The sequence below is a fragment of the Nematostella vectensis genome, chromosome 1 (assembly GCF_932526225.1).
Source record: "Nematostella vectensis chromosome 1, jaNemVect1.1, whole genome shotgun sequence".
Lineage (NCBI taxonomy): Eukaryota > Metazoa > Cnidaria > Anthozoa > Actiniaria > Edwardsiidae > Nematostella > Nematostella vectensis.
In genome coordinates, this window is record NC_064034.1 from 4712837 (window position 1) to 4724638 (window position 11802).

At 41.9% G+C, this 11802-nt stretch overlaps 1 protein-coding gene and 1 long non-coding RNA gene across 2 annotated transcripts; both read left to right on the forward strand.

Annotated features, from left to right (window-relative positions):
• The first annotated feature begins 532 nt into the window (after positions 1 to 532).
• Positions 533 to 2743, forward strand: LOC5517202. Its single transcript, XM_001637125.3, has one exon. The coding sequence runs from the start codon at positions 1056 to 1058 to the stop codon at positions 1704 to 1706; it is 651 nt and encodes a 216-aa protein (XP_001637175.1). The 5' UTR covers positions 533 to 1055; the 3' UTR covers positions 1707 to 2743.
• Positions 2744 to 4989: 2246 nt separating this feature from the next.
• Positions 4990 to 8191, forward strand: LOC116621193. Its single transcript, XR_007312041.1, has 2 exons — positions 4990 to 7128; positions 7700 to 8191. It is a non-coding gene; the product is annotated as an uncharacterized LOC116621193 (long non-coding RNA).
• Positions 8192 to 11802: the final 3611 nt, after the last annotated feature.

The following is an 11802-nucleotide window of genomic DNA, read 5'->3' on the forward strand; positions in this document are numbered from 1 at the left end:
CGGTCGCCGGAGCAGAAAGGAGGCCATTCAAGTGCTATCCATTGTTTGCCCGGCCAATTAACATAATGCCCACCTGCCTCTGACGTGTTTGTTTCCCACATTTGAAACATCAAACATGGCTAGCGAAAGAGGAGCCCGGAAAAGCATGTCAATAGGCCGAACATTACAACCCATACGACGCGTTTACTTTAGTCGAAGTTTGCTCGATATGTCGTCTCCAACTGTCATCTTGAATTCGCTAATGTTAACGAAAAATAAAAGAATAACACTGACCGAGACGAGATAAAGTGTGAAATTTAAAATCTAAAATGGAAAGAACGTGACCTGTATAAGGTTCACATTTTGCAATAAATACAAGTTTCACCTTTCTTTTCGGTGAGGGATTCAAGAACATCAACAATTTATAAGCAATTCAAAAAGGCAAGCGCCTGGTTATAGTATGTTATTAGTCAAGATTTGGCTCCATAAAGATGTTTTAAACTCCCCTAATCAAGGGTGTCCTTCTGAGTGCTCAGTTTCGCTATGACATCAAGCCCAATCGGCCAATAACAGTGAGACTCCGGGATCATCGGTTGTCTCACCAGAATCGTTTGCTTGCCTTAACACGCTGCGAATTGCCTTGCGAATAAGTGAGCACGCGCGCTGATTGGTGCGCGAAGTTAATCCATTTCACTGTGAACAATGAGGCCACATGTGTGTCTTGATACTACTATGAGCTATTTTCCGCGTCTTTTTTGAAAAATATTCAGCGGGCCCCTGATTAGTGGACAATACAATTCGCAAAGAGCCGTCGGCAGCTGCGTGACCTGGCGAGCGGATAAAACCGAACGCGAGTGCACCTCTCGTAACTTAGCTCTGACCATTGAGAGAGCGGCACCCAACTTCCTCTCCGCACCCGGGAAAGGCTTATAAGAGGGAGGCTATAAAAACAGCGGGCCAGACTTGAGTGTGAGGGGGACTTGATGCAAGAGTGATTTGAATACTTGAAGGAGGTGTAAGAGCTGCTAAAAGCGTGCAACAACTGTCAACAACACATCGACTTTTGGGCTCGAAGCATGGGAGATGAAATGCTAAGTGTTTTCTACCACGGTGATCTTTATGGTGGTAGTGGCGGTAAATTGAGCATGGGAGGAATGGAGACTTTCAAGGACACCTTGGATGATCAGGACGAGTTTAGACTCTTTCGCGACTACTTTGGCTTAATTCACCTCGTTCAAAACCGCGGTGTGGTTGAAGACGAAGACAGCGTGGTGGACCAGTTTTTTAATTTCACGTATAAGCGCACTCGCATGGATAGTATCGGCTCCGATCGTGATTCTGTCACGAGCTCCGGCTCGAGCGCGGGGAGTGCCGAGTTCGAGTTTAAGATGGAGCCACACTTTGGCTCCAAGGCTGTTGGGTCGTCGCTTCTTCCAGGGACAAGGTCCCTAACAAAACGAACTGACATTGACACCGCGGCGCGCAATCGCAAAAACCGCGAGAACAAGAAAAACCGCAACGCGAACGTGTGCGTGTTCTGTAGAAATAACGGAGAGAGCAAGAAAGTTTACTCCAGCCATGTGCTCAAAGATGCGGAGGGAAATACTACATGTCCCATTCTGCGGGCGTACACATGCCCTCTGTGCAAGGCCTCGGGAAGTCAATCACACACCATCAAGTACTGTCCGAAAAACAAAAATGGGAGCAAACTTCAAGCAAAAGTCTGAAAGCGTCTCAGGAACTCTGGAGAATTGAGGGTACACAAAATTAAGCCTTTAAATAATGTTTGAATTACCTTTTAGCAGAATTGGCTTTTTGTTTGCTAATGTGTTAGGCGAGTTTTGGGTTTTGCAAGATATATTAATTGTAAACACGTATTGAACGGACCTCCCCAGGGAAGGGAAAACGGGAAACAGTCATTCGCATACTCTTCATACTAGTGACCAAGGTACAAGCCTCAACTAGTGAGGTAACCAACAACAAATACAAGAGTCATTTAAAAGGAAAAGTTAATTCAAACTGTCGATGTGTTAGAAAGGACTAGACGATAATGTGATAAATATTCCTTTAACGGCTGCAATATGTTATTGAAACTCCCGTTATTAGTGGGAATACAATTGATTTTTCACAACACTTTTATCGCGTTAAGCTTTTCTATGTGATTCATAGGTATCACAATCTCACTGCTAAACAGAAAAGTTGCACCTCAATTTGCGGCGGGTTGCCACAAAATAACCGTCAAAATATTCTCTATTAATTCTATATCAAATATTATACGAATCAAATGAATCCAACGTATGGAATATCAATATATTTCTCAAACAAAAAACCTTTACCCTATTGGTAAAGTGATTATTATTGTTGATTGTAAAATATATTTAGATCAATAATGTGCGGTTAGAAAGAATGCAGAGAGATATTCCATTGAAATTCTCTTAAATCCATTGACCTTTGGTATTACCAGTCAATGCAGTTGTACTCTATATACTCAAATCAAAAAACGTGTTCTGTACGCGTTAGACTTAATGTAAATAGTTTATTCTGAAAATTTAACGCCTATTGATATAGTCTCCAAGAGACCTACAAAATGGTAGTTCTTATGTCTTGTAGCAAAGTTCCTGCTTGTAAGGCATGTGTCTGAGAAAAGATCGATTTTGAATATTTGACCATGCTGGTGTTGTATTATGGCTAAGGGCTTTGTGCATACAAATCTATTAATTCGTTCTTCATCAATTGTTATGGAATAAATCGAAACGCAAACTTCTATGGTTTATTTGTCCATATTTGAGCACGTTTTCTTGAGTTAAATGGGCTACACGAAAGTATGATGTTTTTGCGTAAGTCTGGGTTTTCAACACGTTTTTGCATTTTTTATGATCTGAAGGACGAGAAAATGAAGTTCATTTTATTGCTATTATGATAAGAAAGACGTTGTTTTGCTGCCTAGTGACTAAAATGCTGTAGTCTATCAAAGGATCCGCTAATTTGCCCATGAAGAAACTGCAATATTAATTTCAGGATTAAAGCTAAGGGAATGGAAGAAGTTCGTGGAATATGATCTTCAAAATTTTATTTACAAATTAAAATGGAGTGACTCAAAACGTTGCATAACGCAAATTCGAATTTTAGTTTAGAGTATATCCCGACTGAATTAAACAACTAGCGCTAGAAAGTCCTTTACATATTGTACCGAATTCGGCGATTTTTATATTCAAGTGAACAAGATTTTTTTTTTAAAAGATTATTTTTCTTTCCACTGTAAATTATTGTTTATAACTTTCCTGCGCTTCAAATACGCGAAATAGAAATGTGACATTTTTCCCAATGATAAATGATCCGAAGTTTTCGAAAACCGGAAAAGACTGAGACGCCAAGCAATTCGATAAAAGCCAATCCAGCCCTTACGGCCATGCAAAACAAATAGGGGAGCTCCTCAAGAACTATCAGATAATTCCTTATCGTTCCAGAGCAACTGAAAACCAATTCAGTCATTTCTTCTAGAAATCTAGTATTGGCAGAACTGAAAGCGGCTGTGAAACATTGAGCCTCCAACATGTGCATTATCTCATTATCAATCGTTGTTTATTCGCCATCATGGGCGGATGGTTTACTTGCCCTATATAAATGCGCGCACTTTCAATTCCCATTTTCCCTCTCTTTTTTTAATTCTTTTTGAGGGGGAGTTTTAAGACCTGACAGCAACCAATCAGCTAACCTTGGAAGTTATCTGTGTATCTTGTAACCGTGCTTTGACCAACCTTTAGATGCTTACAAACATAAGATCTGAGAAACGGCTAATTTGGATTGGGGCTAGAGCGCTTAGCGAATAAATGGACTGTCCATTTGCCCGTAGTATTAAAACACGAAGTCTAATCAATATGAACGACGAAATATGCATTAAATGGAACAACGCTGTAAATGCGAGGCAAGATGGTTTCAATAAGGGGCCTTAAAGTAATTAAGTGAGGACTGGATATGTTTTCTTCAGTCTTAGTAATAATCAACAGCCATAAAGTGGCTACCAACAGAATGGTCTTTTTAATAAACTCTGTGGATTTTTGTTATTATTATTATTATTATTTCTAATACCAAGATTAACAAATTATTTCTTACATTTTTATCTAGTGTTTTCTAGATTATCTCCTAAGTATATATTGCTGGTTTAAGCTACAAGACACTAATACGATGCGCTTAAATAGTGAATATCTTTTTTACTACGACATTCGAATTTCATCCTGAAACCATCGAATTCTTATTTCAATGTGTATTTTGTTGGCTGCTACATAACAGCAAGCTTGTATACAAAAGGAATGACGAAAAATTAAGAGAAAACCTTTGTGTAAAGGCACTAATTGTGTTTATACGTGCTTTACCCAATTGATGTTTGCCACTTTTCGTTTTTAAGCGTTTTTTACTAGATTCAGGAACAACCATTTTAGTTGGATTCTGGATATCTCATTTACAAGTAAATTCTAATAACGGAACCAAACTGGCTTTTTTTTTCGAAAAGTACTTATTAAGCATTTAACACTTTTTATTTTACGAGCATTTTTTATTTTACGTTGGCAAATAAAAACAAAACGGGGGGCTCCAGAAACACATAATTAAGATGAGGGGAAAAACATCAGTGAGCCTCTCATTAAGCGCTACCAGAACAATAAAGCAACGCGCTACGGCCTGTTATGGAGGAAAATCGAAAATGCATCATCATTGCCCCCTTACCAGGCCACGCACAACCTAAACAAAGGGACTAAATGCTCCTCCAGGCTCTTCCTCTGTCAGAAGTTGATTTGGCTCATTCATGAATCCGGGATTAAATGAAAACTTAATTTTTCTTTTAAGTCAATTAATCATGATTGTGAAGAAGGCTCTTGCTAGCGGCGGGGTTTGTTGGGGGTAAGAGATAGCCCGTTTCCATATTCTTACGCGGGAAAAGAGGTTATCTTTGGGATACTCGAATATCAGCATGAAACCAAGAGGGGAGAGTCTGACGTATTTTGGGGGGGGGGGGGGGGGGGGGTTGAATATTTCGACCCTGAGGTCGGACTTCCCTCCTAAATCATGTTTATGACTCAGTAAGCTCCCCATCCCTCGCTTGTCTCCTGGGATTTGCTCTATGTTTAGGTAATTCACTGGGTGATTAAGATTTGTTAAAATCTATATTGATTGTGTATATGATTTGTATTGAGGTATCTAGCCGGGGAATTTGTACAAAATAAAAAGATATGCGATTAAAAAGCATATTTCATTTAAAATAATCGCTATGCAAAAGAAGTTTATTGATCAAGCAATGCGGTGAGGGAATACTATTAAGTTGCTTCTTGAGGGCCATTGTTAATCGCTTCCGTTAGTAGAAGCATTGAACGGTATGGAGCGTGACCTAAATCATGAAAACAAGACAAACTACTTCCAATATTCTGGACTGTATAGCGAGACTATTTATGAGAAGAAATATATATTCAGTAAAAAATATGTAACTAAATAAAAAAATGAATTAATTGATATTGTTTTTTCCATTAAAGAAGGTCTGTTTATACAGGGAAGTGTTCCCTATGGTTTATAGATGGTATAAGTACTGGGTTGTAATCCAAGAGCATCTACTTTTTCAATGTTTTCATATTTATGGGAAAACAACAAAACAAAGGAGTTTACAAACTGACAAACTGAACATATTGAATATTCAATGTACAAGCATGAGGCCTTATCCACTGACCACGTCCAGTGACGAAAACTTTGTAGGTATAAGCTGCGCTCTCACTTTTGTTAAGCGCAAGTGACTTTTGTGAACCTGTAAATATCTTTTCACATGGGCAACGTCAATGGGATTGAATTGATGTCCAGGAAAAAAGTCATGAAGTCGGTGCTAAGGACCTATAGGATATATCTACTTTTACTGCATTGTTTTTGTGTATAATGTTGTTACATTAGACTATTGCGACTCTCTGTTCCACTCGACTGCGTAGAACGTTTAAAGACGATTACAGACTTTGAGGCGTGCTGCACAAGGCCCGTCAAATACACACAACCAGGTCCAACACGGCAAAAAAGTGTTTAGTTGTCTAACAACCAGACACCAAGTGGTATGTATGTGCACTGTTTTGCGATAGGATAACTATACATATAAAGTAAGGGGTGGTTTATTTTTTTTAGTCCTATTGCTCCGACGTCTATTTCACAAATTGTCTTTTGAAATGAGAAGAGACAAAACATCCCTTTAAGATACACTGCATAGTGGTTTTGATAACGCCTCCGCGATCCGCGACACATCTGTCAATTAGATACGACCATTGATATGCATTGGCAATGAAGTGTAGCTCGTGCTCTACTCGCCTTTTTTTTAGATCAAATGTTTGTTATCTTTTAAGCCGAATAAAAGAGTAAGGCTAAATTCAAACGTCGTATTATCCAATGCAAATGAATCAGGTCGACTATTTCCTCTGCATGCATTTGCATTGAATACGGCTCACGGAAAATATGACGGTCGAACTTAGCCCTAAACACCCGCGTCCATTCCCCGTGAACTACTAGACAGAGAAAAATAAGTTATCTTCATGTTGGAATGGGACCATTCCAACACCCAGATTTTCAAATCCGCGTATTTTATTAACCATTTATACCACCAGATAAGGATATTTTTAACGTTTGAAACGCCTACGAAACCCTCCGTTGATTTATTTTCCTGCAACAACGCCTTCGTTTTAATACAGTTTTTTTGTAGTCTTTCTACTTTTACATAATCTGGCTATAACGTTGCTACTTTAGAATGGATGTGTATGCCTGGCTTTGTGCCGCAGGAAACGACATCCATTTCAACAAAGTGTCAAAAGTATTTATCTTTAGTGCCCACCCGTAGGACGAATATTAGAAAGTGAAAAGGTGATGGTGAGTGGGCTAATACGATTGTGATAACAGCGAGCTCTGGCTGGAGGGTGAACGAGTGGCAATAAGAGTAAACACCCGCGAAAAAAAACCTAGAGATTAAGAACCAACAGGCTGAAATTGAACATCAACCTGGTAGGAAGATTATAGGTTCTTTTTAAAAAGACAGTTTAAAATGTGATTTACGGCTTAAAAAATATATACTTCTCATGAACGTTTGGTGCATTGTGTGTGACAATTGCTGAGTAACAAACTTCAAGAATGGAGTCGGTATGTTGCGATGGCAGTGATTTTCTCTTTTTACTCTGTTTTACTCGCTGTTGTTCTTGTTACTTCAGATTCCGTTTTGGGAGTGCTGTTGCTGTTGTTATTGTCATAAACCATGAGCTGTTAATCGAGTTTTATCACTGTATGGTGCTAGTAATGGGACTTCTTCGTCCCTTTTTCCCAAAAAAGAAATACAGCCACTACCATCCACTGTGTTCTATTGACAAATATGTACATAGAAGTGTGCTAGATGTCCCGCCCTACTCAACTCTGCCTATGTTGCTTCCAATATTTTTACCTTTTTTGCCCTCGGAAAAAGAACACCTGCCCTAGCGATGCTGTGGAAAAAAAAATGTGTTGATTTGTGTTATGTTTTGAATACATTAGCTGTATGGCAATAACAAGCGTTTGGTTAAAATTCCGCCTCCTCCTTCTCAGCCTGATTTGAATCACTCAAAATAAGCCTCTTAAACAAAAACACCGTGGAATGAAGTAAACAAAAACAATCATAAAGCGCTCGCTTCCGTGTCTAATCAAGTTTAATGCCTTTTGCGACTGTTTAATGTCTTTGCAGCCGTATATTAAAAGCGCACTATAAGACGATTGGCGTCACATTAAGAGGCTGATGCTTTGTTGCCCCTGGCAAGATCTACCAGGCGCCACAAACCACAGGGAGTCAGTCAACATTCATCGTGCATTAGCTTCAACAGACTTCTTGAAGTACTTCTAATGGTGACTGGCGCTGCCGCCTTCACTGTGACAAATGCATAATAAAAAGAACAGGAAGTTTCATCCAATCAATTGAGATATTGATCAAGTTTCATTTGAACTTTGATTGAAATGATAATTTCGTTGTCGCTTTCTCCGCCATGAGAAAAAAAGAACACTGTAACAAAAAGGTGACTGCACTTTGGAATGTTTTAAATGTTGTAAATAAGTGGTAGAATGGTGCGATAAACATGACGCATTCCAAAACATTAGATGATGAAGGCTGGACTTGATCGACAATCATCTATTTGTTTCTATTTTGTTTCTTGATCGACAATCATCTATTTTGCAAAAATAATTCGTGGTTCTTTTTGCTCACTCGTTTGATATCGATCTGAACACTCGTTAATAAATCCTCCATCTCCGCGCACCCACAATCCACAACAAAATTAAGTGGGACACTTCTCACATGAACAACCACCAACCCTCTCCCCCTGATTAATATTGGTTAGAGGCGATCACACGGACTCGTGCGCATGTAGCAACACGGACTCGTGCGCATATAGCAACACGGACTCGTGCGCATATAGCAACACGGACTCGTGCGCATGTAGCAACACGGACTCGTGTGCATGTAGCAACACGGACTCGTGCGCATGTAGCAACACGGACTCGTGCGCATGTAGCAATACGGACTCGTGTGCATATAGCAACACGGACTCGTGCGCATGTAGCAACACGGACTCGTGCGCATATAGCAACACGGACTCGTGTGCATGTAACAATACGGACTCGTGCGCATGTAGCAACACGGACTCGTGCGCATGTAGCAACACGGACTCGTGCGCATGTAGCAACACGGATTCGTGCGCATGTAGCAACACGGACTCGTGCGCATGTAGCAACACGGACTCGTGCGCATGTAGCAATACGGACTCGTGCGCATGTAGCAATACGGACTCGTGCGCATGTAGCAACACGGACTCGTGCGCATGTAGCAACACGGACTCGTGCGCATGTAACAATACGGACTCGTGCGCATGTAGCAACACGGACTCGTGCGCATGAAGCAACACGGACTCGTGCGCATGTAGCAATACGGACTCGTGCGCATGTAGCAACACGGACTCGTGCGCATGTAGCAACACGGACTCGTGCGCATGTAACAATACGGACTCGTGCGCATGTAGCAACACGGACTCGTGCGCATGTAGCAACACGGACTCGTGCGCATGTAGCAATACGGACTCGTGCGCATGTAGCAATACGGACTCGTGCGCAGTAGCAACACGGACTCGTGCGCATGTAGCAACAAGAGAGGGGGCAATATGGTGAGGACCATGACAAGAGAGGGGGCAATATGGCCAGGACCATGACAAGAGAGGGGGCAATATGGTAAGGACCAAGGCAAGAGAGAGGGGGGGGGGATCAATATGGTAAGGACCATGACGAGAGGGGGCAGTATGGCGAGAACCCTGACAAGAGAGGGGGCGATATGGTAAGGACCATGACAAGAGAGGGGGCAATATGGTAAGGACCAAGGAAAGAGAGGGGGCAATATGGGAAGGACCATGACAAGAGAGGGAGCAATATGGTCAGGACCATGACAAGAGAGGGGGCAATATGGTAAGGACCAAGGAAAGAGATGGGTCAATATGGTAAGGACCATGACAAGAGATGGGTCAATATGGTAAGGACCATGACAAGAGAGGGGACAATATGGTGAGGGCCATGGCAAGAGAGGGGCGATATGGGAAGGACCATAACAAGAGAGGGGTCAATATGGTAAGGACCATGGCAAGAGAGGGGGCAATATGGTGAGGACAATGACAAGAGAGGGGCGATATGGGAAGGACCATAACAAGAGAGGGGTCAATATGGTGAGGGCCATGGCAAGAGAGGGGCGATATGGTGAGGACCATGACAAGAGAGGGGGCAATATGGTAAGGACCAAGGCAAGAGATGGGTCAATATGGTAAGGACCATGGCAAGAGATGGGTCAATATGGTAAGGACCATGGCAAGAGAGGGGTCAATATGGTAAGGACCATGGCAAGAGAGGGGGGGCAATATGGGAAGGACCATGGCAAGAGATGGGTCAATATGGTAAGAACCATGGCAAGAGAGGGGTCAATATGGTAAGGACCATGGCAAGAGAGGGGTCAATATGGTAAGGACCATGGCAAGAGAGGGGCGATATGGGAAGGACCATGGAAAGAGAGGGGGGGGGGGGGAAATATGGTAAGGACCATGGAAAGAGAGGGGGGGAAATATGGGAAGGACCATGGCAAGAGAGGGGGCAATATGGTGAGGGCCATTGTAAGAGAGAGGGGCAATATGGCGAGGACCATGACAAGAGAGGGAGCAATATGGTGAGGGCCATTGTAAGAGAGAGGGGCAATATATTGCGAGGACCATGACAAGAGAGGGGGCAATATGGTGAGGGCCATTGTAAGAGAGAGGGGCAATATGGGAAGGACCATGTCAAGGAGGGGGCAATATGTTGAGGACCATGACAAGAGAGGGGGGAATATGGGAAGGACCATGGCAAGAGAGTGGGCAATATAAGAACGACCATGGTAAGAGAGGGGATAATAAGGGAAGGACCAATGTAAAGAGAGGGGGAGAATATGGCGAGGACCATCAGGGGCGGATCTTTTTCCCAAGGGGGGGTTGACCCAAACATTTTCGTCGTTATTTTACATTTGTAACGATTTTGGAAAGAAAAAAACAATGTAAACAATAAAAAACGACAGCCTAAGGGGGGTTTAAACCCCTAACCCCCCCCCCCCTAGATCTGCTATTGACCATGGCAAGATAGGGGGCAATATGGGAAGGACCATGATGAGAGAGGGGCAATATAATATAACAAAAAAGCAATTCAGAGACAATATAGGGCCAACGTTTTTTCCAAGCTTTTTTGCAACTGTACTTGGTCTATTTTCAAAACGAAAATAGACGACAGGTGGACTCTTTGAAACATACGCAAGCATCACTGGTGAGCAACTGTTTTAAACGTTCACCTACAGATTTCCAGTATTTTGTAAGATTCTCATACTTCTCTTCCTCTTCTTTAAAAGCCTTTAGCTTTTCCTTAGCAAAGATTCACAGTGCATTTGACTTAGTGAGGAGGCCTGATTGTGCCCTTGCTAGAGTTTCTCCTTGGCATTTTCGCTTACGGCTTCCAAAAATCTTCTCCTGGCCCTTCTGTCGTCTTCATTATATTGGGTGCCGTCTCCTCCTTTGACTTGCCGCATCTAGTAGCGCCTTACCATTTATACTTTAGTAAGCCCACCGACAGCTGTCACGATTGTGAACTATTTAAGCTTCTTTATTTAGGTTTTCAACCATTAACTGGCCATTTACAGAGAAGCCTCTTTTGACACTTGCCTATGGACATGAGAGAATGTCAGCTTTCACAGATTGCAATGGTCAATCCGAGAAATAGTTCAGAGACGACGAGAGGGCCGTTTTGAAAAACAGCTTTCTGAAGATCCGAAAACGAGAAGTCGAATCACTAAAACCCGAGAATACAATATATCTAATGACCATTCGCCACCCCTATTGTAGTTAAAAATCCATGAAGATCGTATTCTGAGCTTGCCCAGCTTTCTCCACAAACCAGCACAAGGAGATCACTGGAGTTTCATTAATTTTCAAAGTAGGCGGTGGAGATTGATAAGTAGGGGGTGAAAGTTATTTTATTTTATTCAAATAAAACTTGAATCAACTTTTTTTAAAGTAGGCAGAGCTGGGTGGAAAATAGCTGGCAGTTCTCCCCTGGCCGCCGGGGCCTAATGAAACCCCTGCATGCTTGTAGCCCACCACCATCAGCAAGAGCTTGAACTTGGTGAAGAATACTTCCTTTTACAGCAAAATCCGCGTAGGATCTAGGCAAATCCTGTCTGGCCATAGGTTATACATTCTTTATCTTGTACATCCTTACAATCTTTCTTTCGACTCGGTCTTT

Excerpts from the sequence above, each read along its gene's own strand:
- LOC5517202 (XM_001637125.3), top strand. The coding sequence starts at position 1,056 with ATGGGAGATGAAATGCTAAGTGTTTTCTACCACGGTGATCTTTATGGT.